The sequence below is a fragment of the Heterodontus francisci genome, chromosome 2 (assembly GCF_036365525.1).
Source record: "Heterodontus francisci isolate sHetFra1 chromosome 2, sHetFra1.hap1, whole genome shotgun sequence".
NCBI lineage: Eukaryota > Metazoa > Chordata > Chondrichthyes > Heterodontiformes > Heterodontidae > Heterodontus > Heterodontus francisci.
This window is the reverse complement of record NC_090372.1, coordinates 42,413,448-42,438,474: the sequence shown is the minus strand read 5'-3', so window position 1 is coordinate 42,438,474 and position 25,027 is coordinate 42,413,448. Positions and strand designations below refer to the sequence as shown.

The following is a 25,027-nucleotide window of genomic DNA, read 5'->3' as shown; positions in this document are numbered from 1 at the left end:
GACCCATTCAACCCACAATGGACCTTGATCACCAGGTATTGTGTGTAAGAGAAGCATTCCAGAGACTGGTAAGATGATGCAATCTAAGACGTGGTCAGACTAGTTAGTCACATGACTAACCTGCTTGACAACGTGGGTTTTTCTGAATTGTGCAAACAATTTGAACTCTGTGTGTCTGTTTGCTCCTGGACTGAGAAGATCTCTCCTGTCTGCTCCCATCTCTTTTTCTCACAAGCCTCTGAATCCACTGAAGACACATGAACCCCAAGAGAGAAAAGTCTCCTACAGTGAACAAGGTTTAAGAAGAATACTGGGCCCCAATGAAAAGCAAGATCTACCTACAATCAAGGACTGTACAGTGAGCCGGAAGACCCGTAACAAAATCTCTTCAGATATTGCCTCAAACTTTTCCACTTTATTTCTTCCGCTTTGTTCTGTCTCTATTTGCGTGTGTGCATCACGTATGCATGCTCGTGTGGGCATGCCATGCATCAGTAGGCTTCCACCGAATTACAGTTTAAGTTTAATAGATTTCAATCATCTTTAAACCTAAGAAAACCTGTTTGTGCTGGTTTCTTTGCCTTATAGTTGGAAAGCGGTGAACAAGGATTCACCAAGGGGGTGCTATAAACACGGTGTGTTTAAAATTAAACCCTGTTAAAGTAAGATCAGGTGAAGGCTGAGGGGGGACCCCTGGACACCTTTCTCACCTGATTGTAACAGCCCCCCATGTTACCAATTCCCCAAGCATCTTCCACAACTTAGTTGAAATTTCATAATCTTGAAGACCTCATTTCGATGCCCTTTAACCTCTTTTACAGTGAAAAGAACCCCAATTTTGAAACCATTTGATATTTATTGTTCTCCTGAAATTTATTTGGAAGCTTATTCGTGTGACAAGTCTTTAATTATGAAAGATGGCAACAAAATAGATGCAGTCATTGTTGAAGATCTGTGATTAGCACTGATCAGTGAATGAGAGGCCTAAGTATTTGCTTAAAATACAGGTCATTGTCTGTGAAAACAGAATAATTTCTTAAAGCACTTTTATGATCCCTTGAATAGAATGTAAACTCATTACGCTGATGAATTTACTTTCATCTTAAAATGTGCTGTACAAATCTAAACATTCAAGGAATATTGACTATACATTTTATTTAAAGGAAGTGGGTTTTTATCCTTGGGGATTTTCCTGTATTGGTGGAAAAGGAAATTGTAAGCATCATTGTGTTCAAATGTTTTAAGTAATTATTCTGTGAAGGAAGTGAAGTTTCCTGAATGAGATCGCCTGTCCGTCTCAGAAGATCATATTTTTCATGTTAAAATAGTGTAGGATGTTATGGAAACACTAATTCAAATTCTTCCACCCCCCCACTGCAGTGATGATCAAAAACAGTAAAAGGCACTTGGCAAGGATTACAAAAGAAAATTGCTCAGCAAATGTCAGGCATGAATATGCCCAACTGTATTCAGCAACAAATCCAGTTTAGAGGACGAATTGCGACTTTTTGCTTCTGGAGATGGAGTTTAAAAAACAGGCTGCGTTTGCTGACAACGCCACCATTAGGTGGCACTGCAATGGCGCATGCGCAAATGAAGCCATTGCCACTAAAACATCTCAGTCTGCGACGTCAGGCAGCTGCCAGGATTAAAGATGGCACTGCTCAAATAATCACACAATGGCAACCGAAACACACGGCAGCACACAATGGCCGGAGGGGAGGGAGTGAGCGGGCCGGGGAGGGGAGGGAGAGAGCGAGCGGGCGGTTGAGCCAGCGGTCGGGGGGTGTGGAAAGCGGGCGGTGAGCGAGCGGTCGTGGTCGGCTGGGGGCTGTGAGCGAGCGGGCGGGGTGAGCGAGCATGTGGGCAGCGGGGGTCGGGAGCGGGAACGGGGGGAAGGAGGAGAGTGCACCCGCCATTAGCAAGGTCTTTGGCTGTGCTCTACCCGCACCTGCTCTCTACCCGCTCCACAGACCCTCTCTTCCCCCCACCCCTGCTCTCTCCCTGCTCCCCAGACCCCCCCTCCCCCCACCCCTGCTCTCTCCAGCCCAGATCCCCTCACCATCTGTCTGGGTTATGCGATGACGTCATCTGCGCATACAAAAACCAGTCTTGGCACTGCGGAACACAGCGCATGCGCAGAGGGTAGGGAGCAACCTGCCCATGTGCGCAGATTGGTGCAGTCGGATGACGTAAGCCGCCGGCTGCGTTGTCAGTAATCACTTTGTTTAAAAAAAAACTATTTACTGTATGTGAACCCTTTTTGAGACCTTGGGTGCCATGAACTTGTACATGATTTTTGCTTCTCCAGGATCATTAACTTTTCATCATGTGGTTCTATGACTCTGTATCTTATGCACTAGCTAATATTGAAAATTATTTTCACTCGGTGTCTGGAATTAATACACCAAACCAGAAGGAACATTGTGCTGCTTCTGATGTGGCAACTTCTACCTCTGTGTTGCATTCACTTTCATATATCTCCAGTAGGTACAGGTGCACAATGAAATTTGGATTTCAGCCTACTGGTTTGCTTCTCTTGATCCCACCTTCCCCCCACCCTCCCCACCCTCCCCACCCCCAGCCACATTCAACTCCTGACATGATCACAGGGGAGTGAAGAGTCAAATATTTAGCTTAAATTGCTTAAGTATATCTTGTACAGTCTGGGAGTGTCACAGACATTGTAACACCTCTTTCTTCCTTTCTTTTTGGCCTGTTCGTTCACAAAACTGATTTGAAAACTAGAGCTCTTACAAATTTCTGGACTAGGAAGTGGGGTTGTCCACTTTGGTTGAATACATTCCTTTTTATTTGTTTTGTGGGATGTGGGTGTCGTTGGCTAGACCAGCATTTATTGCCCATCCCTAATTGCCCTTGAACTGAGTGGCTTGTTGGGCCATTTCAGAGAGTATTTAAGAGTCAACCACATTGCTGGAGGTTTGGAGTCACACGTAGGCCAGACCAGGTAAGGATTTTCTTCCCTAAAGGACATTATTGAACCAGATGGGGTTTTACAACAATCAACAATGGTTTCATGCTGACCATTAGACATGCTTTTTAATCCCAGATTTATTTAATTCAAATTTCGCCATCTGCTGTGGTGGAATTCGAACTCATGTCCCCCAGAGCCCTGGGCTCTGGATTACTAGTCTAGTGATGTTACCCCTACGCCACCACCTCCCCTAAGGGAGGTTTCATCCTATGACCTCTTGCCTTCAATGTCCCTGTCCCTATGATCCCGCCTTTAGTCACCCAACCCATCCATCCTTGTGTCTCACTGCTATCCTACCCCGATATGAAAGCCATCAGACTCTTCATTACCTGATTGAATATTTCTAGAAATGAGTCAAACAACCTCCCCCACCCCCCCAACAAGTCCATACTTTTAGAACTAAAAAATTAAAGTTTTCAAAGAAAATGGGGCGAAGTGGAGGTAGTGTGGGGCATGGGTAATACAGTAATCATAGATGACTTCAATCTGTATACAGACTGGGTAAACCTAATGAGCACTAAAGCTGTGGAGGACGAGTTTCTGGAGTTTAGAGATACAGCACTGAAACAGGCCCTTTGGCCCACCGAGTCTGTGCCGACCATCAACCACCCACTTATACTAATCCTGCACTAATCCCATATCCCTACCACATCCCCACCTGTCCCTATATTTCCCTACCACCTACCTATACTAGGGGCAATTTATAATGGCCAATTAACCTATCAACCTGCAAGTCTTTGGCATGTAGGAGGAAACCGGAGCACCCGGAGGAAACCCACGCAGACACAGGGAGAACTTGCAAACTCCACACAGGCAGTACCCAGAATTGAACCCGGGTCGCTGGAGCTGTGAGGCTGCAGTGCTAGCCACTGTGCCGCCCCACCACTGCGCCACTGTGTGTTAGGGATGGTTTTTTAGAGCACTATGTTGAGGAACTGACTCGAGGTTATTTTAGATTTGGTATTATGTAGTGAGAAAGGGCTAATTAGTTATCTTGTTGTAAAAGAACCTTTAAGGATGAGTGATCATAATATGATAGAATTTTACATTATGTTTGAAAGTGAGGTAGTTCAATCTGAAGCTAGGGTGTTAAATTTGAGCAATGGAAATTATGAAAGTTTGAGGGGTAAGTTGGCTGAGGTGGATTGCGAAAATATATTAAAAGGTATGACAGTACATAGGCAATGGATAGTCTTTAAAGAAATATTACATTGTTTACAGAAACTATACATTCCTTCAAGGCTCAAAAACGGCAATAGTAAAGGTAGTCAACCGTGGATAACAAAGGAAGTTAAGGATTGTATAAGATTAAAAGAAAACGCCGATAAAGTTGCCAGAAATAGTGGTAAACCTAAGGATTGGGAGGATTTTAGAATACAGCAAAGGAGGATGAAGAAACTGATAAAGGGAGAATAGAATAGGAATGTAAGCTAGCAAAAAACATAAAAATGGACTGTAAAAGCTTCTGTAGTTACGTAAAAAGGAAACATTTGGCTCTGACAAATGTGGGCCCATTACAGGCAGAGTCAGCAGAATTTATAATGGGGAATCAAGAAATGGCAGAGAAGCTAAATGATTACTTTGTGTCTGTCTTCACTGACGAAGATATAAGAAATCTCCCAGAATTAGAGATCCAAGGGATTAGGGGGAATGAGGAATTGAAGGAAATTCGTATTAATAAGGTTGTATTGGAGATATTAATGTGGCTGAAAGTTGATAAGTCCCCGGGACCTGATACTCTACATTCCAGAGCATTGAAAGAGGTAGCTATGGAAGTGGTGGATGCATTGGTGATCATCATCCAAAATTCTATAGATTCTGGAACGGTTCCTGCAGATTGGAAGGTTGCAAATGTCACCCCACTGTTTAAGAATGGCGGGGGAGAGAAAACAGGGAATTACAGACCTGTCAGCCTTGCAGCAATAGAAGGGAAAATGCTAGAATCTATTCTAAAGGATATGATAAATGGGCGCTTGGATAATAGTCTAATTGGGCATAGTCAACATGGATTTATGAATGGGACTTCATGTTTGATGAACCTGTTGAAGTTTTTGAGGATGTTGCCAACAGAATTGATAAAGGGGAGTTGGTGGCCGTGGAATACTTGGATTTACAGAAGGCTTTTGATAAAGTCCCCCACTGGAGGTTGGTTAGCAAAATTAAAGCACGTGTATAGGAGATAATATACTGGCATGGATTAAGGATTGGTGAACAGGCAGAAAGCAGAGGGTAGGAATAAAGGGGTCACTCTTGCGTTGGCAGGCTGTGACTAGTGGGGTACCACAGGGATCAGTGCTTGGGCTCCAGCTGTTCACAATGTATATCCATGGTTTGGTTGTGGAGACCAAATGTAATAATTTCAAGTTTGCGGATGACACAAAACTAGGTGGGATGTGTGTTGTGAGGAAGATGCACAGTGACTTCAAGGGGATTTGGACAGACTTAGTGAATGGGCAAGAGCATGGCAGATGGAATATAATGTGGAAAAATGTGAGGTTATCCACATTGGTAGGAGGAATAGACATGTAGAGTATTTCTTAATGGTAATAGATTAGAAAGTGTAGATGTACAAAGGGACCTGGATGTCCTTGTCAATAAGTCACTAAAAGTTAACATGCAGGTGTAGCAAGCAATTAAGGCTAATTGTATGCTCACATTTACTGCAAGAGGATTTGAGTACAGGAGTATTGAAATTTGACTTTAATTGTATAGAACCTTGGTTAGATCGCACCTGGAGTACTATGTGCAGTTTTGGTCCCTTTGCCTTTGGAAGGATATTATTGCCATCGAGGGAGTGTAACGAAGGTTCACCAGACTTGTTCCCTGGATGGTGGGACTGTCCTATGAAGAGAGATTGGGGAAACTAGGCCTGTATTTTCTAGAGTTTTGAAGAATGAGAGGTGATCTCATTGAAACTTACAAAATACTTAAAGGGATAGACAGGGTAGATGTAGCTAACATGTTTCCCCTGGTTAGGGAGTCTCGAACCAGAGGGCACAATTTTAAAATAATAGGGAAGCCACTTAGGAAGAGATGAGGAGTAATTTCTTTACTTAGAGAATTGTGAATCTTTGGAATTCTCTACCCCAGAGGGCTGTGGAAGCTCAGTCATTGAGTATGTTTAAAGCAGAGATTGACAGATTTCTAAATACCAATGACATAGGGGAAATGAGGATATTGTGGCAAAAGGGCATTGAAGTGGGTGATCAGCCATGATTGTAGTGGGCTGAATGGCCCACTCCTGTTGCTATGTTCCTGAAGACCTCATGTCAGTCCTGCCAGGAAGATTGGAAAAGGCTGCTCTCTAGTTGATTTTGACCATCCGAGGAGTAACTTTTACCAGGCTTGAGAACTTTAAAATGCTAAAGCTTCCAAAGCTTGGGGAGGTGGGGGGAAGGATAAGAAAATGGGAGAAGGCAAGGACCAGCATTTTTTTTGTGTTGAAGGGTTTGGATATTTCGTGTATGGGGGAGCCATTATTTTGTGTCACTTGGAGTGCAGTGGGAGCTTGCACTTATCAATAATCATTTGAGGTACACTCACTGGTTTCAACATATGTAACTGGCCAGCTCCAGAATATTGTCACGGTCGGTGAGAGCAATGCTCACTGTGGCGCTATGTTTCATTGTTATCTGAAGTATTGGTGGTTGAAGCTCACCCAGGGAAGACTGTTCATAGTTATGTGAAGTAGGACTTGAGCAGTGTTGCCAGAATCATGGGAGTTGGTTGCCTGCCACCTTTTTCATTGTAATGGGAATGGTGTGGGGGGTGTATATGAAGATGGGGACATTAATATATCATCCTTTCTATCCTGATACTAACCTAGTTCTTTAACCCAGTGCTTTATCTTCAATGTATCTATAGAATTCTGACAGTTCATGGTGATGCATGCACTGTTATGACCGACCAGTCCTGTCAAAGCCCCCAATCAAAATATTCTGATTGTGGCGGGAAAACGCACTGTTAATTCAATCCCGTCCCTCCACAGGTCGCCTAACATATCATTTTAAACTTTCCAAATTAAAGAAAGACCCAGCCAAAATGTACCATCTATTAACCCCCAAATGAGGCTAACCAAACCAGGTGTCTTTAAATCAACAAATTAACTGTTTAATTAGAAAAACTAACAGCATTAAAAATAGAAAAAATTAGAGTCCTTGCAAATTTATAATCCAAGGTTGCTTGAAGTCCTCACAGACGTCCAATGGGGGGGGGAAAGGTTCTTCCACAGTAGAACAGTCTGTAGTCTAATTCCAGCAGAAAGTGATGTTTTCCTTCAGTTTAAATTATCAGATCTCTGTTTAGGCTTGACTTTTTAGAATTTTGAGAGATAATTAAACCGACTAAATTTGCTTCCTTCAGTTTAAGTGGCTGAGAGCTCTTCTTTCAACTAAAAGGCCAGTTCAAAATTGAATTGTAACAAGTTATCGCTTGATGCTCAGTCCAAGTGGCTGTATCCAAAGTAACGAGAATGCACCCTTTGAGTCGCAGTCTCCAAATGGCTGTATCCAACGGCAACCAAAAATGCACATTCTCCAACTCCTGAGGCTTGCTGGTTCTTAAAGCAGTACTGATCCTTTGCAAGCCTTAATGAAACACCACATATTTCCTGGAAAAAAATATTGGTCAGGTTAATAAACCTCTTTATTCCTACTTCTGGAAGCTTTACAGGCAGATTATTGTTAGAACTCAACAGATAGTAATGATAATGAGTGTCTCTCTTTTTGCTGTTGTAACAAGGCAATTCTTCTTCCCACTTGCTTTGTGGATGACATTAGTGTATATATTCAAAATGCTGAAATGGTACAGAATCGGTAGATTTTTCCACATAAAGTGGTATTTCATTCTTCCTCTTTAGCCTCCTTAGATTGATATGAGAACATAACATGTGAAATATCAGGAGTAGACCATTCGGCCCCTCAAACCTGTTGTGCCATTCACTTCACTGGTTGATCTTCTACCTCAGTTCTACTTTGCTGCTCGCTTCCAATAACCCTTGATTCCCTGAGATACCAAAAATCTGGCTATCTCAGCCTTAAATATACTCAACGATGGAGAAGCCACAACCCTCTGGGGTAGAGAAATCCAAAGATTCACAACACTGAGTGAAGAAATTTCTCCGAATCTCAGTCCTAAATGATTGACCCCTTACCCTGAAACTGTGCTTCTGTGTTCTAGATTCTCCAGCAAGAGGAAACAACCTCAGTGTCTATCCTGTCAAGCCCCTTCAGAATCTTGTATGGTTCAATGAGATCACCTCTCACTTTTCTAATCTTCAGAGCGTATAGGGCTAATTCAATCAGCCTCTCCTCATAGGACAGCCCTCTCATCCCAGGAATCAATCTAGTGAACCTTTGCAGTACCGCCTCCAAGGCAATATATCTTCTAAATATGGAGATCAAAAATGCACACAGTACTCCAGGTATGGTCTTACCAAAGCCCTATACAATCCTTATTCTTGTACTCCAGTCTCCTTGCAATAAAGGCCAGCATGCCATTTGCCTTCCTAATTACCGACTATATCTGCATGCTGACTTTCTATCTTCCTTGTACAAGTATACCCAAGTCTCTCTGAACATCAACATTTAAAAGATTCATGCCTTTATAGAAAAAAAAGTTCTGCTTTTCTATGCTTACTACTGAAGCGAATAACCTCACACTTCTCCACATTATACTCCCTCTGTCACCATATTGCCCATTCACTTAGCTTGTCTATATCTCTATGCAGGCTCTTAGGTCCTCCTCACAGCTAACATTCTCACCCAGCTTTGCATTGTTGGATATATTACCATTGGTCTGTTCGGCTAAGTCATTAATATAGATTGTAAATATCTGAGGCATCAGCACTGATCCTTGTGGCACTCCACTAGTTACAGCCTGCCAATTTGAAAATGCCCCATTTATTCCTACTTTCTTCTTACTGTCTGTTATCAAATCCTCCATCCATGCTAATATACTGAGTGAAATTTGCGGGGTGGAGGGGGGAGAGGATTAGTGGTGAAAACCGCTCCGATTGGTTGTAGGGATGGTGGGAAGGGGTTTAGGGTCAAAGGTGCTGAAGATGGGGCAGTGAAAGTGTGGCGTATTTAAAAAGTGGTATTCTGGGGGGATGGATCATTTCATTTCTGGAGAGCTCTGGGGAGGGGGATGGGAGAGGGGATTCAAAGTTTAAATAAAATTTTATTCACAAGTTTCGTGCAGCAGGACCTTTAAAAATGTAGCTTTATCTGCAGGGCTTGAAGCCCTTTAAAAATGGCGCCCCCACAGTGGCGCCAGATGCAGTTGCCGGGGATGGCGTGGCTGCACCCTCTACATCATCAGGGACGGCCATTTTGCCCCTCCATTTAAATGAGCCACTGTGCAAAATATTGTAGGGGCTCAGCGGCACACAAGTCGCAAGTCGCTGCGCCTTCTTGTGGCGAGCTTATAAAATTCAGCCCTTTGAATCGTTTCTTCAAATATTTGCACTGTTTTTTTTAATGCCATACCTTTTAGTCTATATGCCCAATCAACCTTGGCCAACGTTTTCCTTATACCTATGTAATTGGCTTTGTTTAAGTTTAAGATTCTTGATTGGGACTGGAGTATATTGCTGTCAAACTTGATATGGAATTCAGTTGCGTTATGATCACTTTTTCACAGTGGATCTTTTACTATGAGATTACTAATTAAACCTGCCTCGTTATACAATACTAGATATAAAATAGCTTTATGCCTAGTTGGTTCCACAACATATTGTACCAAGAAACTCTCAAATGTATTCTGCAGACTTATCTTCCAGACTACTTTTGCCAATTTGATTTATCCAGTCTTTATGAAGATTAAATTTCCCTGTGATTATTATATTTCCTTTGTTACAAGCTCCAATTAGTTCTTGATTGCCGCTGTGTCCAACGGCGTAACTACGTTTAGGGGGCTTACAAACTACTTCCACTAGGGTTTTCTGATTCTTGTTATTCTTAATCACCACTCATACTGATCCTACTTCCTGTTCTTCGAAGCCAAGATCCTTTTATACTACTCCTTTACTATCAGGGCTACTCCTCCTCCTTTTCCATGCTGTCTGTCTTTGAAATGTTGTGAAGCCTGGAATATTTATTTCCCAGCCTTGGTCACTTGTAACCATTTCTCTGTAATGGTGATTAGATCCAAACCATTTATCTCTATTTGTGTTTCTAGTTCATCTATCTTATTACAAATACGTCACTCATTCAGATAAAGAACCTTTAATTTTATTTTTTCACTGTTCTTTGCATGGATCTTATTTGCTAATGCACAATGTCTGCTAAATCTCTCTGTCCTTCTCACTCTGCTTGTCTTCACCCGAATCGCTATACTGCACTATTGCCTTGACTTCTCTTCCGATTTCTAAATCTCACTCACTCTGGACTGCCCCCCGCCCGCCACCCCTTATAGTTTAAAGCGCTGTTCACAGCCCTAGTTATACGATTTGTCAGGACACTGATCCCAGCCCAGTTTAAATTGAACCCGTGCCAATGGAACCGCTCCTTCTTTCCCCAGTACTGATGTCAGTGCCCATGAATTTAAACCTCCTCTTCCTACATCACTCCTTGAGCTACATGTTTGTCTTTAGTCTGCTTGACCTATGCCAGTTGGCGCGTAATTCAGGGTAAGAATCCAGAGTGATTGCCTTTTGAGGCGCTTTATTTTCATTTGGACTCAAACGCACTCAGCCGAGCATCATTCCAAGTTCTAACTATGTTGTTGGTTCTCAAATGGGCTACAATAACTTGATCCTCACTGTCCCATTCCAAATTTATCTTCAGCTGCCGGTACATGTCTTTTTTCTGCCCGGTGCCAGGGTTGCACAATCTTTGGAATTCCTGGTTGTGGCTGCAGAGAACATTACCTAAGCTCCTGATTATACTGTACCCTATCACTACCACATTAAAGAGTTTAACACCTTTGAAAGTGCATAAATTCCCAGGCCTGGATGAAATGTATCCTAGGCTATTAAGGGAAGCAAGAGAGGAAATAACAGAGGTTCTGGCCATTATTTTCCAAACCTCCCTAGCTACTGGTGTGGTCCCAGAGGACTGGAGGACAGCTAATGTTGTACCATTATTTAAAGAGGGAGAAAGGGAAAGACTGAGGAAATACAGGCCAGTCAGCCTAATCTGGTGGGAAAAGTATTGCCAAAAATTCTGAGGGACAGGGTGTATCTTCATTTAGAAAGGCACGGATTAACCAAAGACAATCAGCACGGATTTATTAAGGGAAGGTCATGCCTGACTAACATGATTAAATTTTTTGAAGAGGTAACAAAGAGGGTAGTGCGTCTGATGTTGTCTGTTTGGATTTTAGCGATGCTTTTGATAAGATCCCCTGTTATGCTAATGTGCTTTGTTGAATGATCATTTTCTTGAATCCACTGACTGGAGATCTGAATTTATAGTTTTTTAAAGATATTTTTAAAAGACCAGCTAAAAGGATGATTTTGCAGGCAGCTTATGTTGGCTACCTAATTTGCAATATTGTATCCTACACTGTGATGCTTGTGAGGAGGGAGACGAAATGTCTGCTAATTCTCCAGCAAGAACCAAGACCCAGGAAGTTTAAAGGAACTGGTTGTTCTTTTTTTGCAAGGGAGAAATACTACTAACTGCTATGTTTTGAATCACTGAGTGACTGTCATGTGACATGCCCCTCTCCATCTGTGATTTCAAGCTGGTGTTTTCTTTGCAGCAGAGGAGAAGCAGCTAGACTCCGACATGAGCAGACCCTAAGTGGGAGTCCCTCGCTCTCGCTCTCTCTCTCTTTCCCCCTCCCCCATTCCACCTTGAAAATCCTGCTTGTTGACCTTTGCATACTCCGGCTACTATCAGAAACCCTATTGGAGGAAATCACCCGCATCGCTGTCTCCAAGAGACCCACCGAACCTGCCATTTACCTCTTCAAACTAAAAGCCTCAGGACCACTGAATTCAGCTGGAAGCCGGACAAATCACCACCAAACTCCACAGGCTGTATCCCTTTTTTTTTAATGGAGTGTAACTTGAGCAATCTACTTTCTCCACTCTGTAACCTATTTGTGTGTGTATGTGAGAGAATGAAAGTTATTATTTTATTAGTTTGGTTTAGGTACAATCAAGTTAACCTCTTTCTTTGTCAGACTCAAGAAAACTTGTCTGATTGGTTCTTGTTATGGTCATAGCATGTAAGTAATCAAACACTGGCGGACAGCCATAAAGGCGGGGCTAAAGTGTGGCGAGTCGAAGAGACTTAGTAGTTGGCAGGAAAAAAGACAGAGGTGCAAGGGGAGAGCCAACTGTGTAACAGCCCCGACAAACAAATTTTTCTACAGCACCTGTGGAAGAGCCTGTCACTCTAGAATTGGCCTTTATAGCCACTCCAGGCGCTGCTTCACAAACCACTGACCACCTCCAGGCGCTTATTCATTGTCTCTCGAGATAAGGAGGCCAAAGAAGAAGAGAAGAATCAAACACTGACTGAATTGTTCAGTATATCCACTTTAAGAAAGAATTAAACCTGTTGTGGTCAAACAGGGAGACGGGGAAAGAGGGAAGCCCTTCGACCACTCCTCACTTGGCTGTAACAGTCCCACATGGCAGATGGATCACGAAAGTTAAAGCCCATGGAATCCAAGGCAAAGTTACAAGTTGGATCCAATAGTTGCTCAGAGGCAGGTAGCAAAGGGTAATGGTGTTTATGTGACTGGAATGCTGTTTCCAGTGTGGTTCCGCAGGGCTCAGAACTAGGTCCCCTGCATTTTGTGATGCATATCTGGACTTGAATGTCAGGTTATGATTAAGAAATTTGCAGACAATATAAAAATTGGCCATGTTGTTGATAATGAAGAAAGCTGTAGGCTGCAGGAAGATATCAGTGGACTAGTCAGGTAGGTGGAACAGTGGCAAACGCAGTTCAGTCTGGAGAAGTGCGAGGTCATGCATTTGGGGAAGGCAAATAAGGCAAGGAAATACACAATAAGTAGTAGAATACTGAGAAGTGTAAAGGAACAGAGGAACCTTGGAGTGCATGTCCACAGATCCCTGAAGGTGGCTGGGCCAGCAGATAAGGTAGTCAAGAAGGTATACAGGATATTTACCTTTATTAGCCGTGGCATAGAATATAAGTGCTGGGAGGATATTCTGGAACTGTATCGAACACTGGTTATGCCACAGCAGGAGTATTGCGTGCAGTTCTTGTCACCCTACTGTAGGAAAGATGTGCTTGTACTAGAGAGGGTACAGAAGAGCTTTATGAGGAAGTTGCCTGAACTGGAGAATTTTAATTATGAGGAAGGATTGGACAGGCTAAGGATATTTTCTTTGGAACATAGGAGACTGAGGGGAGACTTAATTCAAGTGTATAAAATTATGTGGGGGGGGCGGTTAGTCCAGATAGAGTGGATAAGAAGAACCTCTTCCCCTTGGTTGAGGGGTCCATAACCAGGGGGCATGGATTTAGGATAAGTGCTAGGAGGTTTAAAGGGGATTCAAAGAGAAATCTCTTCACCCAGAAGGTGGTGGGGATCTGGAACTCTCTGCCTGAAAGGGTGGTAGAGGCAGAAACCCTCATAATATCTGAAAGGTACTTCAGTATGCACTTGAAATGCCATAACCTACAAGGCTATGGACCAACATACGAATTAGGAACAGGAGTGGGTCATTCGGCCCCTTGAGCCTGTTCCGCCATTTGATAAGATCATGGCTGATCTGATTGCAGCCTCAACTCTACTTTCCTGTCTATCTGCTATAACCTTTGACTCCCTGGTCAATCAAGAATCTATCTAACTTAGCCCTAAAAATATTCAATGACCCTGCCTCCACTACTCTCTGGGGAAGAGAATTCCACAGACTAACAACCCTCGAGAAAAAAAGGTTCTCCTCATCTCTGTCTTAAATAGAAGACCCCTAATTTTTAAAGTGTGTCTCCTAGTTCTAGTCTCTCCCATAAGGGGAAACATCCTTTCAGCATCCACACTGTCAAGTCCCCTCAGGATCTTACATGTTTCAATAAGTTCACCTCTCATCCTTCTAAACTCCAGTGGACACAGGCCCAATTTGTCCGACCTTTCCTCATACGAGAACCCCTTCGTCCCAGGAATTAACCTGGTGAACCTTCTCTGAACTGCTTCTCATGCAATATATCTTTCCTTAAATAAGGAGACCAAAACTGTCCACAGCACTCCAGATGTGGTCTCACCAACGCCTTGTACAACTGTAGAAAAACGTCCCTACTTTTATATTCCATTCCCCTTGCAATAAATACCAACATTCCATTTGCCGCCTTAATCACTTGCTGTACCTGCATACTAACTTTTTGTGAATCATGTACCACGACACCTAGATCCATCTGTTCTGCAGAGTTCTGCAGTCTGTCTCCATTTAAATAAAATGCTGCTTTTCTATTCTTCCTGCCAAAGTGAACAAGTTCCCAAGTTCCCACATTATACTCAGTCTGTCAAATTTTTGCTCACTCACCTAACCTCTCGATATTCCTTTGCGGACTCTTTGTCTTCTTCACAACTTACTCTTCTGCTTATCTTTGTGTCATCAGCAATTTAGCCACCATACATTCAGTCCCTTCATCCAAATCATTGATATAGATTGTAAATATTTGAGGCACCAGTACTGATCCCTGTGGCACTCTACTTGTTACAGCTTGCCAACCTGAAAATGCCCTCTTATTCCTTACAGTCTGCTTCCTGTTAGCTAACCAATTTTCTATTCATGCTAATATGTTACCCCCTACAGCATGAGCTTTAATTTTATGTAGGATAACCTTTGATGTGGCACCTTATCAAATACCTTTTGGAAATTCAAGTACACACATCTGCAGGTTCCCTTTTTTCCACCTTGCTTGTTAGTTCCTCAAATAACTCTAATAAATTAGTCATCTCTTTAAACTATGTTGACTTTGCCTGATCGCATTAAGAGTTTCTAAGTGCCCTGCTTTAACCTACTTAATAATAGATTCTAGCATTTTCCCTATGATTGATGTTAGGCTAACTGGCCTAGGGAGGAGGGATGTTGTTGCATTGGAGGTAGTTCAGAGGAAGTTCACTAGATTGATTCCAGAGATGAGGGGTTTGTCTTAAGAGAGATTGAGCAGTTTAGGCCTTTACTCTCTAAAGTTTAGAAGAATGAGAGGAGATCTAATTGAGGTATTTAAGATGTTTAAGGGGGATTGACAAAATAGACGTAGAGAGGATGTTTCCTCTGGTGGGGCAATCTAGAACAAGAGGTCATAGTTTTAGGATAAGGGGTAGCAGCTTTAAAACAGAGATGAGGAGAAATTACTTCTCTCAAAGGGTCGTGAGTCTGTGGAATGCACTACCCCAGAGTGCAGTGGATGCCGGGACATTGGGTAAATTTAAGGAGATAGGCAGATTTTTAATTAATAATGGTTTGGTTATGGAGAACGGGCAGGAGATAAGGCCGAGGTGAGATCAGCCATCATTGTATTGAATGGCGGAACAGGCTTGAGGGGCTGAATTGCCTACTCCTGCTCCTAGTTCTTATGTTCTTAGGTTCCTGCTTTCTATCTCCCTCCTTTCTTGAAAAGAGGTGTTCCATTTGCTATTTTCCAATCTGATGGGATCTTTCCAGAATCTGGGGAATTAAAAAAAAAATTACAACCAATGCACCCAATATCTCAGCTACTTCTTTTAAGACCCTAGGATGCAGGCCATCAGGTCCAGGGGACTTGTCAGCCTTTAGTTCTAATAGTTTTCCCAGTACCCTTTTCCTGGTGAGCCAGTCGGTGGGATTAGGCTGGATGGCTACCTGTCAACTGGCACAGACATGATGGGCTGAATGGCCTCCTTCCATGCTGTAAATTTCTACGATTCTATGATTCAGTCCTTCCACTTGAATGGTTTCTTGCACCATGGTGCGATGGTTAGTTTGCCCATTTACCCTGCTGTCCTTGTTCTCGTCCACACAGGTAGCAAGTCCCTCGTCACAGTTCATCAAAGTCAAGGGCCGAGGCTTCTCCATCACGACATCCTGGATCTCTACACATGCCTGACTCGCAGTCACATTCTCATTTTCCCTAACCATTGACCAACTTCTACTTAACCTTGGCAGTGTGACAGCATTCTGGAACAAAGTGTCCGGGTAACTTTCCCCCTCCCTGATGCACCCGCAATGTCTGCAGCTCAGGCTCTAGCTCAACAATTCTGAGCTGAAGTTACTTGAGTTGCAGACATTACCGCAGATATGGCTATCTGGGATTGCAGTGCTCTCCACAAACTCACATGTTGCAGTTAGGGCTCACTACCTGCCTTGCCATGTGTCTCTATGGAATATATGTCTATATGCTGAGTCATATAGTATAATGTCATATATTATGTGTTTTAGAATTATTTGTATACTTATCAATAGAAAGCTTGTAATTTTTGAACGTGGGTATGCTACATGTCTGCCCAGAGTTAAGATTTGAAATGATCTATATACTGGTAATCATTCATATGCTATGCAATAATCTTAACTCTGTTTTCTTCCCCTACTCCCTCTTATTTTGCAGTTGGAACTCACTTTCAACTATCTGGAGATTCAAGGAATAAGTTGCTGTAAACCTGGACAGGTGAGTTCCATTCTACTTAACTAGTATGTGTAACCCTTACAAATCACAAAAAACTTTGTAATTTCAAGTATGTTAATGTTGGAAGTAATTACTTGAACTACATGTGGAGTTGAAGCAATTTTTGAAGGTGCACACAACACAAGAAATCGGAGCAGAAGTAGACCATATGGCCCATCGAGACGGCTCCGTCATTCAATACGATCATGGCTGATTTTGGGCTTCAATTCCACTTTCCTGCCCGCTTCCCATAACCCTTGATTCCCTGTGAGACCAAAAATATATCTGTCCCAGCCTTAAATTTATTCAATGATGGAGCACCCACAACCCTCTGGGGTAGAGAATTCCAAAGATTCACAACCCTTTAAGTGATGTAATTTCTCCTCATCTCAGTCCTGAATGATTAATCCTTATCCTGAGGCTGTGTCCCCTCTGTTCTAGATTACCCGACCAGTGGAAATAATCTCTGTGAAGCCCTTTCAGATTCTTGTATGTTTCAATTAGATCGCCTCTGATTCTTCTAAACACCTGAGAATATAGGCCCATAAAATTTTGTTGAATTGAAAAAGGATAAAATAAACAAATCCAAGTGAAAGTTGTCCTTGTTTCTTGGTGACAGATAAAATGCCAGCATGTAAATTTCTATTTGGACTTTTGAAATGGGCAATACTTGTATCCACAAATGCTGCCTGACCTGAGTATTTCTAACCTAGTATGTTTTTATTTCAGATTTCCAGCATTTTGTTTTCCACCTATAACTGTGGCAAGCCACTTGGTTTCAGTTAATGAAGCTCTTAATTGGCTGCTAGGCAGTGTCGAAGAGTATGGTGGAATAACTTACCTGCTATATCTTCCCCTTTTCTTCTGTGAAAAGCACTTAACCTGCCTTGGGTACCATTGTGGTAACCCTAACCAGGATTGGGAACTTCTCATTTTGGGGACTGAGTGATTGCTGAAGGAACCATGCCTTGTAATACCATGTAATTTAAATAGGATTTTTTTTTTACAAAGTGATTCCTGACAACGCAGTGGCCTGCTGACGTCATCACAGTGCGCCAAGCTGTGCACATGCGCAGCTACATCTTGCCAGTACTGTTTAGAGATACAGCACTGAAACAGGCCCTTCGGCCCACCGAGTTTGTGCCAACCATCAACCACCCGTTTATACTAATCCTACACTAATCCCATATTCCTACCACATCCCCACCTGTCCCTATATTTCCCTACCACCTACCTATACTAGGGGCAATTTATAATGGCCAATTTACCTACCAACCTGCAAGTCTTTCGCATATGGGAGGAAACCGGAGCACCCGGAGGAAACCCACGCAGACACAGGGAGAACTTGCAAACTCCACACAGGCAGTACCCAGAATTGAACCCGGGTCGCTGGAGCTGTGAGGCTGCGGTGCTAACCACTGCGCCACTGTGCCGCCCAAGTGGCGCATGCGCGGGATGACATCATCACGCAGCGTCATCGTGTATCCGCGCCTGGTTCGTGTTCACGCTAAAGCGTCATTGGGTATTCAGCCCCCCACTTGACTGGAGGAAGCGGCTGAATGTGAGACTTTGAGGCTGGAGCTCTCCCCCTTCGGCAACTCGCTCCAGGCCTCGCGCTTCCTCCCCTCAGCCACTCGCTCCAGAACTTGCTACTCTTTTTCCCCCCCCCCCCCCCCCAACCCCAACCCCACTCCCTTGGCCAATTGCTCCCTGCTCCTCGCCACCCCGCTGTCCGGCTGCTTACTCCTCCCCATCCCCCCTCCTCCCCACCCTGCCTCTCGCTGCTAGCTCCAGGACACGCTGCTTCCCTTTTCTCGAACACTCGCTCCTACGTTGCCCCGTTACCCCTTGCGGCCCGCCTTGCTTCTTTGGCGCGTGGAGACTGATCATACATGGGAGTGAGTGGCCGCGAAGAGGAAAGTGGTGCAGCTTCAAGCTTGTGGGTGGGGTGGGAAGCGAGGAGCAGGGAAAAATCTGGGTGGGAAGTTGCGGGGGGTGGTAGGGGGTGGTGGGGAGAACAGCGAGATCTGGAGCGAGCGGCTGAGGGAAGGATGCAAGTTGCCGAGGGGGAAGAGAGCCAATGGGGCGGGAGCTAGTAGCTGCGTTTGGGTGAAATCAGTCCTGATCAGTCATATAAACAAATCACAATGAATTGGCAGCACATTTTGTACTCTGCTGAATTTTAATTTCCATCGATCGGGGTGCCAATTCATTATCTTCCAATGGAAATACAATCATGAGATTCCTTTTGTATTTAATAGGATTACTGGAATATTAAATATTTCTGAGGATTACAGTTAGTATCCTATAACTACATAGTAGCATATTACTGGGCTTCCATCCAACTTGATGTAAGGTTAGTTTGCTCAAACAATAGCCATAAGCATTTCCTGTGATAAATTGAGGGGTGCCATCTTTAATCCTGGCAGCTGCCTGAACGTCGCAGATGCTGACATTCCAGTTGAAGAGCCTGCATTTGTGCATGTGCAAATACTACGCCACCTAGTGGTTGCATGTCAGCCATTGCAGCCTTTTTTTTATTCTTTCATGGGATATGGGGGTCACTGGTTGGACCAGCATTTATTGCCCATCCCAAATTGCCTTTGAGAAGGTGGTAGTGAGTCACCTTCTCGAACCACTGCAGTCCATGCAGTGTAGGTACACCCACAGTGCTGTTGGGGCGTTCCCGTAGTTTGACCCAGTGACAGTGAAGGAATGGCGATTTATAGTTCCAAGTCAGAATGCTGATGCTCCCATGCACCTGCTGCTCTTGTCTTACCAGGCGGTAGAGGTTGCGGGTTTGGAAGGTGCTGTTGAAGGAGCCTTGGTGTTGCTGTGCATCTTGTAGATGGTACACTGTGCGTCGGTGGTGGAGGGAGTGAATGTTGAAGGCGATGGATGGGATGCCAGTCAAACACCCTGCTTTGTTCAGGATTGTGTCGAGCTTCTTGAATGTTGGAGCTGCGTTATCAAGGCAAGTGGAGAGTATTCCATCACACTCCTCACTTGTACCTTGTAGGTGGTGGATAGGCTTTGGGAGACAGGAGGTGTTACTCACCACAGGATTCCTAGCCTCTGGCCTGCTCTTGTAGCCACAGTATTTCTGTGGCTGTTTCAGTTTCTGCTCAATGCTAACCCCCAGGATGTTGTTAGTGGGGTTTCAGCGATCATAATACAAGGGGAGATGGTTAGATTTGCTCTTGTTTGAGGTGGTCATTGCCTGGTACTTGGATGATGTGAATGTTACTTGCCATTTATTAGCCTAAGCCTGGATGTTGTCCATGTCTTGCTGCATATGACATGGACTGCTTAAGTATCTGAGGAGTCGCGAATGGTGCTGAACATTGTGCAATTATAAGCGAATATCCCCACTTCTGACCTTATGATGGAAGGAAGGTCATTAATGAAACAGCTGAAGATGGTAGGGCCTCGGACACCACCCTTTGGAATTCCTGCAGTGATGTCGTGGGATTGAGACGATTGACGTCCAACAACCACAACCATCTTCCTTTGTGCCAGGTATGACTCCAACCAGTGGAGAGTTTTCGGCTTAATTCCCTTTGATTCTGGTTTTGCTAGGGCTCCTTGATGCCACACTCGGTCAAATGCTGTTTTAATATCAAGGGCAGTCATCTCATCTCACCTCTTGAGTTCAGCTCTTTTGTCCGTGTTTGGACCAAAGCTGTAATGAGGTCAGGGGCTGAGTGGCCTTGTCTGAACCCAAACTGAGTGTCATTGAGCAGGTTATTGCTGAGTAAGTGCTGCTAGATGGCACTGTCGACAACACCTTCCATCACTTTGCTGATAATCAAGAGTAGACTGATGGGGCTGTAATTGACCTGCTTTTTTGTGAACAGGACACGCCTGAGCAATTTTCCACATTGTCAGGTAGATGCCAGTGTTGTAGCTGTACTGGAACAGCTTGGCTAGGGGTGTGGCCAGTTCTGGAGCACAAGTCTTCAGTACTATTCCCAGAATGTTGTCAGGGACCATAGCCTTTTCAGTATCCAGTGCCTTGAGCCATTTCTTGTATTACGTGGAGTGAATTGGAATGGCTGAAGACAGGCATCTGTGATGCTCGGTACTTCAGGAGGAGGCTGAGATGGATCATCCACTCAGCATTTCTGGCTGAAGATGGATGCAAATGCTTCAGCCTTGTCTTTTGAACTGGTGCTGGTCTCCCCCATCATTAAAGATGGAGATATTTGTGGAGCCTCCTCCTCCTGTTAGTTGTTTAATTGTCTACCACCATTCACAACTGGATGTGGCAGGATTGTAGAGCTTAGATCTGATCTGTTGATAGTGGGATCACTTAGCTTTGTCTTTCGCAAGCTGCTTCCGCTGTTTGGCATACAAGTAGTCCTCTGTTGTAGCTTCTCCAGGTTGACACCTCATTTTAGGTATGTCTGGTGCTGCTCCTGGCATGTCCTCTTCCACTCTTCATTGAACCAGGCCTGATCCCCCATGGTAATGGTAGAGTGGGGGACATGCTGGGCCATGAGGGCACAGATTATGGTTGAATACAATTCCGCTGCTGCTGATGGCCCACAGCACCTCATGGATGTCCAGTTTTGAGTTGCTAGATCTGTTCGAAATCTATCCCATTTAGCACGGTGGTAGTGCCACACAACACAATGGAGGATATCCTTAATGTGAAGTCGGGACTTCATCTCCACAAGGACTGTGCGGTGGTCACTCCTGCCAATACTATCATGGACAGATGCATCTGCGACAGGTAGATTGGTGAGGACAAGGTCAAATAGGGTTTTCCCTCTTATTGGCTCAATCACCACCTGCCACACATCCAGTCTAGCAGCCATGACTTTTAGGGCTTGGCCAGCTCGGTCAGTAGTGGTGGTACCGAGCCACCCCTGGTGATGGACATTGAAGTCTCCCTCCCAGAGTACATTCTGTGCCCTTGTCACCCTCAATGCTTCTTGCAAGTGGTGTGAAACATGGAGGTGTACTGATTCGTCAGCTGAGGGGCAGGGGGGTGGCAGTAGGTGGTAATCAGCAGGAGGTTTTCATTCCCATGTTTGACCTGATGTCATGAGACTTCATGGGGTCCAGAGTAAATGTTAAGGACTCCCAGGGCAACCCCCTCCTGACTCTATACCACAGTACCACAGGAATGTCTGCATCGCAGTGATGTGGAGTCCACTTTGCCACCTGTCATCTTCTACCCCAGTAGAATAGTAAACAAACCGCTTTTTTTTTTGTACTTTTCTGCTTGTTGTTAAAAATGTTGCAAAATGGAATTCATCATCTACACTAGAGTACCAACATAGTTCTGTAGCTAAGTACTTCAAATGATGTACCTCAGGGGGAGTGATCTGTTCCTTTTATCTGTTTACTGACTGAATCACAATTCATTTTTAACTACCAGGTTATAACTGTAGAATTGTTACCAGAAATCTTTGACTAATGGATCAGTCAAAATAAATGCTGTCTCCTGTGGAAGGAGGACGCTCCATGCTATTCATGAAATAGAGTAATAGTGCTGCACTCATCATGCTAACAACTGGTTCCAAATTTTAAAGGTGAAATGAATATTAATCTTTGAGCAGATGGACCATGCCAGAGTTCAATTTTTATATCAAGCAAAAATTATAGTAAAGCCTGCTTTTTTGGTTAGTGGTACAGTATAAACCACTGTGCTGTCCATGTAGATTAATCACCAATTTTCTTGATCCCAGTTCTTCTATTATCTGACTTTCATCATAATCATATTCAATATGTACATAGGAAGCGTCAGTTTGGCCCAGTGGTATCTCCGTCAGAAGGCTGTAGTTCCGAGTCCCATTCTGCGACTTGTGCACATAACATAGGCTGGCATCTCTGTGCAGTACTGAGGGTACCTTGGAACTATAGCTCAGTAAAGTTGACTCTTGAGGAGTGGGGAAGAGAGAAAATTATCGAGAAAGAAATAAAAAAAGTGATTTTAAATGACTCAACAGACATCAATAAAAAGGCTACTTCTGAATCATAATGGCTCTATTCCAGGTTTCTCCTCCAGACCTGGCCCACCTTCTATCTATATATACACACATGCACATTTAATTTAATCCAAATAATATTTAATTCTTTGAACAATTAAAGATATTTGGTATAAATACTATTATGAAAAAGATGTTTGATTCAGATATCTGTAAGTGTTCTTGCAGAATGAAAGCTTTCAGAAACCTCATTATTTCCTGCAGTAAGGAAAGTGATAAAGTTTTGTAGCCTTTAAAGTGAAAAAAAAAAACTGTGCATTATAGTTTAGATCATTTTTGTAATGTTCTCCAATTGTACAAGCAAATATGAGCAAAAATCGGTTCAGTTATATCCAGTGTAGGTAATGTCTTCATTATTGCACTGTGATTTTTTTTCATTCATTCATGGGATGTGGGTGTCATTTGTTGCCTATCCCTAATTGCCCTCGAGAAGGTGGTGAGCTGCCTTCTTGAACTGCTGCAGTCCATGTGGGATAGGCACATCGACAGTGTTGTTAGGAAGGGAGTTCCAGGATTTTGACCCAGCGACTGTGAAGGAATGGCGGTACAGTTCCAAGTCAGGATGGTGTGTGACGTGGAGGGGAACTTGCAGGTGGTGGTGTTCCCATTAATTTGCTGCCCTTGTCCTTCTAGTTGGTAGAAGTCGTGGGTTTTGAAGGTGCTGTCTGAGGAGCCTTGGTGCTTTGCTGCAGTGCATCTTGTAGATGGTACACACTGCTGCCACTGTGCGTCGGTGGTGGACTTGTGCCGTGCAGATGGTGGATAGGCTTTGGGGTTTAGGAGGTGAGTTACTTGCTGCAGGATTCCTTGCCTCTGACCTGCTCTTGTAGCCACAGTATTTATATGGCTACTCCAGTTCAGTTTCTGGTCAGTGGTAGCCCCTAGGATGTTGATATTGGGGGATTTAGCGATGGTAATGCTGTTGAATGTCAAGGGGAGATGGTTAGATTCTCTCTTGTTGGAGATGGTCATTGCCTGGCATTTGCATGGCACGAATGTTACTTGCCACTTATCAGCCCAAGCCTGGATATTGTCCAAGTCTTGCTGCATGTGGGCACGGACTGCTTCAGTATCTGATGAGTCGTGAATGGTGCTGAACATTGTGCAATCTTCAGCAAACATTCCCACATCTGACCTTACGAAGTAAGGTCATTGATGAAGCAGCTGTAGATAGTTGGGCTTGGGACACTACCCTGAGAAACTCCTGCAGTGATGTTCTGGAGCTGAGATGATTGACCTCCAACAACCACAACCATCTTCCTCTGTGCTAGGAATGACTCCAACCAGCGGAGAGTTTTCCCCCGATTCCCATTGACTTCAGTTTTGCTAGGGCTCTTTGATGACATACTCGGTCAAATGCTGCCTTGATGTCAAGGGCAGTCACTCTCACCTCACCTCTGGAGTTCATCTATTTTGTCCATGTTTGAGTCAAGGCTGTAATGAGGTTGGATGCTGAGTGGCCCTGGCAGAACCCAAACTGAGCAGGTTATTGCTAAGCAAGTGCTGCTTGATGCAACTGTTGATGACAGCTTCCATCATTTTACTGATTGAGAGTAGACTGATGGGTGGTAATTGGCCAGGTTGGACTTGTCCTGCTTTTTGTGTATAGGGCATACCTGGGCAATTTTCCACTTTGCCGGGTAGATGCTAGTGTTGTAGCTGTACTGGAACAGCTTGGCTAGGGGCGCGGCAAGTTCTGGAGCACAGGTCTTCAGTACTATTGCCGGAATATTGTCAAGGCCCATAGCCTTTGCGGTATCCAGAGCCTTCAGTCGTTTCTTGATATCAGGCAGAGTGAATCGAATTGGCTGATGTCTGGCATCTGTGATGCTGGGGACTTCAGGAGGAGGCCGAGATGCATCATCAACTTGGCACTTCTGGCTGAAGATTGTTGCAAATGCTTCAGCCTTATCTTTCGCACTGATGGCTCCCCCATCATTGAGGATGAGGATATATATACTCAGCTAAATTAGTGAGATCTACGTGATGTACTTGTATTGTTTTTGTGCGTAAAAGAAACTACCCAGCTAATGTAACAAATCTACTTCCATCAAGCAAGATTGCTTACTACTTCCACTTTTTTCGATAAAATCAAATGAAGGAATTTTACAGTCCTTCCACCATCCCCGCTATATTGGGCGGGATTTTAGATTGTTTGAGAAGGCTGGTTTGGGACGGGCAGCTGCTTAAACCAGCACCCCGCTCCCACCCCCCGCCCCCCGGGTTGGCATGCTGGTTGCCCAACGAGAGACCAGCATGATCAGATTTTGAAAGACGCTGACGGGAGCTGGAAGAGACAACCCATTAGATCTGCTTAAGTGACAACTTAAGGCCATTACCAAGCTTGTTATCAGCTCATTTAAGGGACAGATTTGGATGTTGGTTTTAAGGGTCGAGTTCAAATGCCGTCAGAACCACAACATCGAGGAGGAGGTACTGGCATAGTGGGGAGAAATCTGAATGGT

General features: G+C 43.9%; 1 protein-coding gene across 3 annotated transcripts in view; it reads left to right on the top strand.

The window, feature by feature from the left end:
- The window catches only part of LOC137384042 (F-actin-uncapping protein LRRC16A-like), a 488,125-nt gene that overhangs the window by 112,292 nt on the left and 350,806 nt on the right, over positions 1-25,027 (top strand). For all 3 annotated transcript variants that reach the window (XM_068057622.1, XM_068057608.1, XM_068057615.1), the window contains exon 4: positions 16,510-16,569. In XM_068057622.1, coding sequence (XP_067913723.1) covers positions 16,510-16,569 — 60 coding nt within the window. The remainder of the gene's footprint in view (positions 1-16,509; positions 16,570-25,027) is intronic.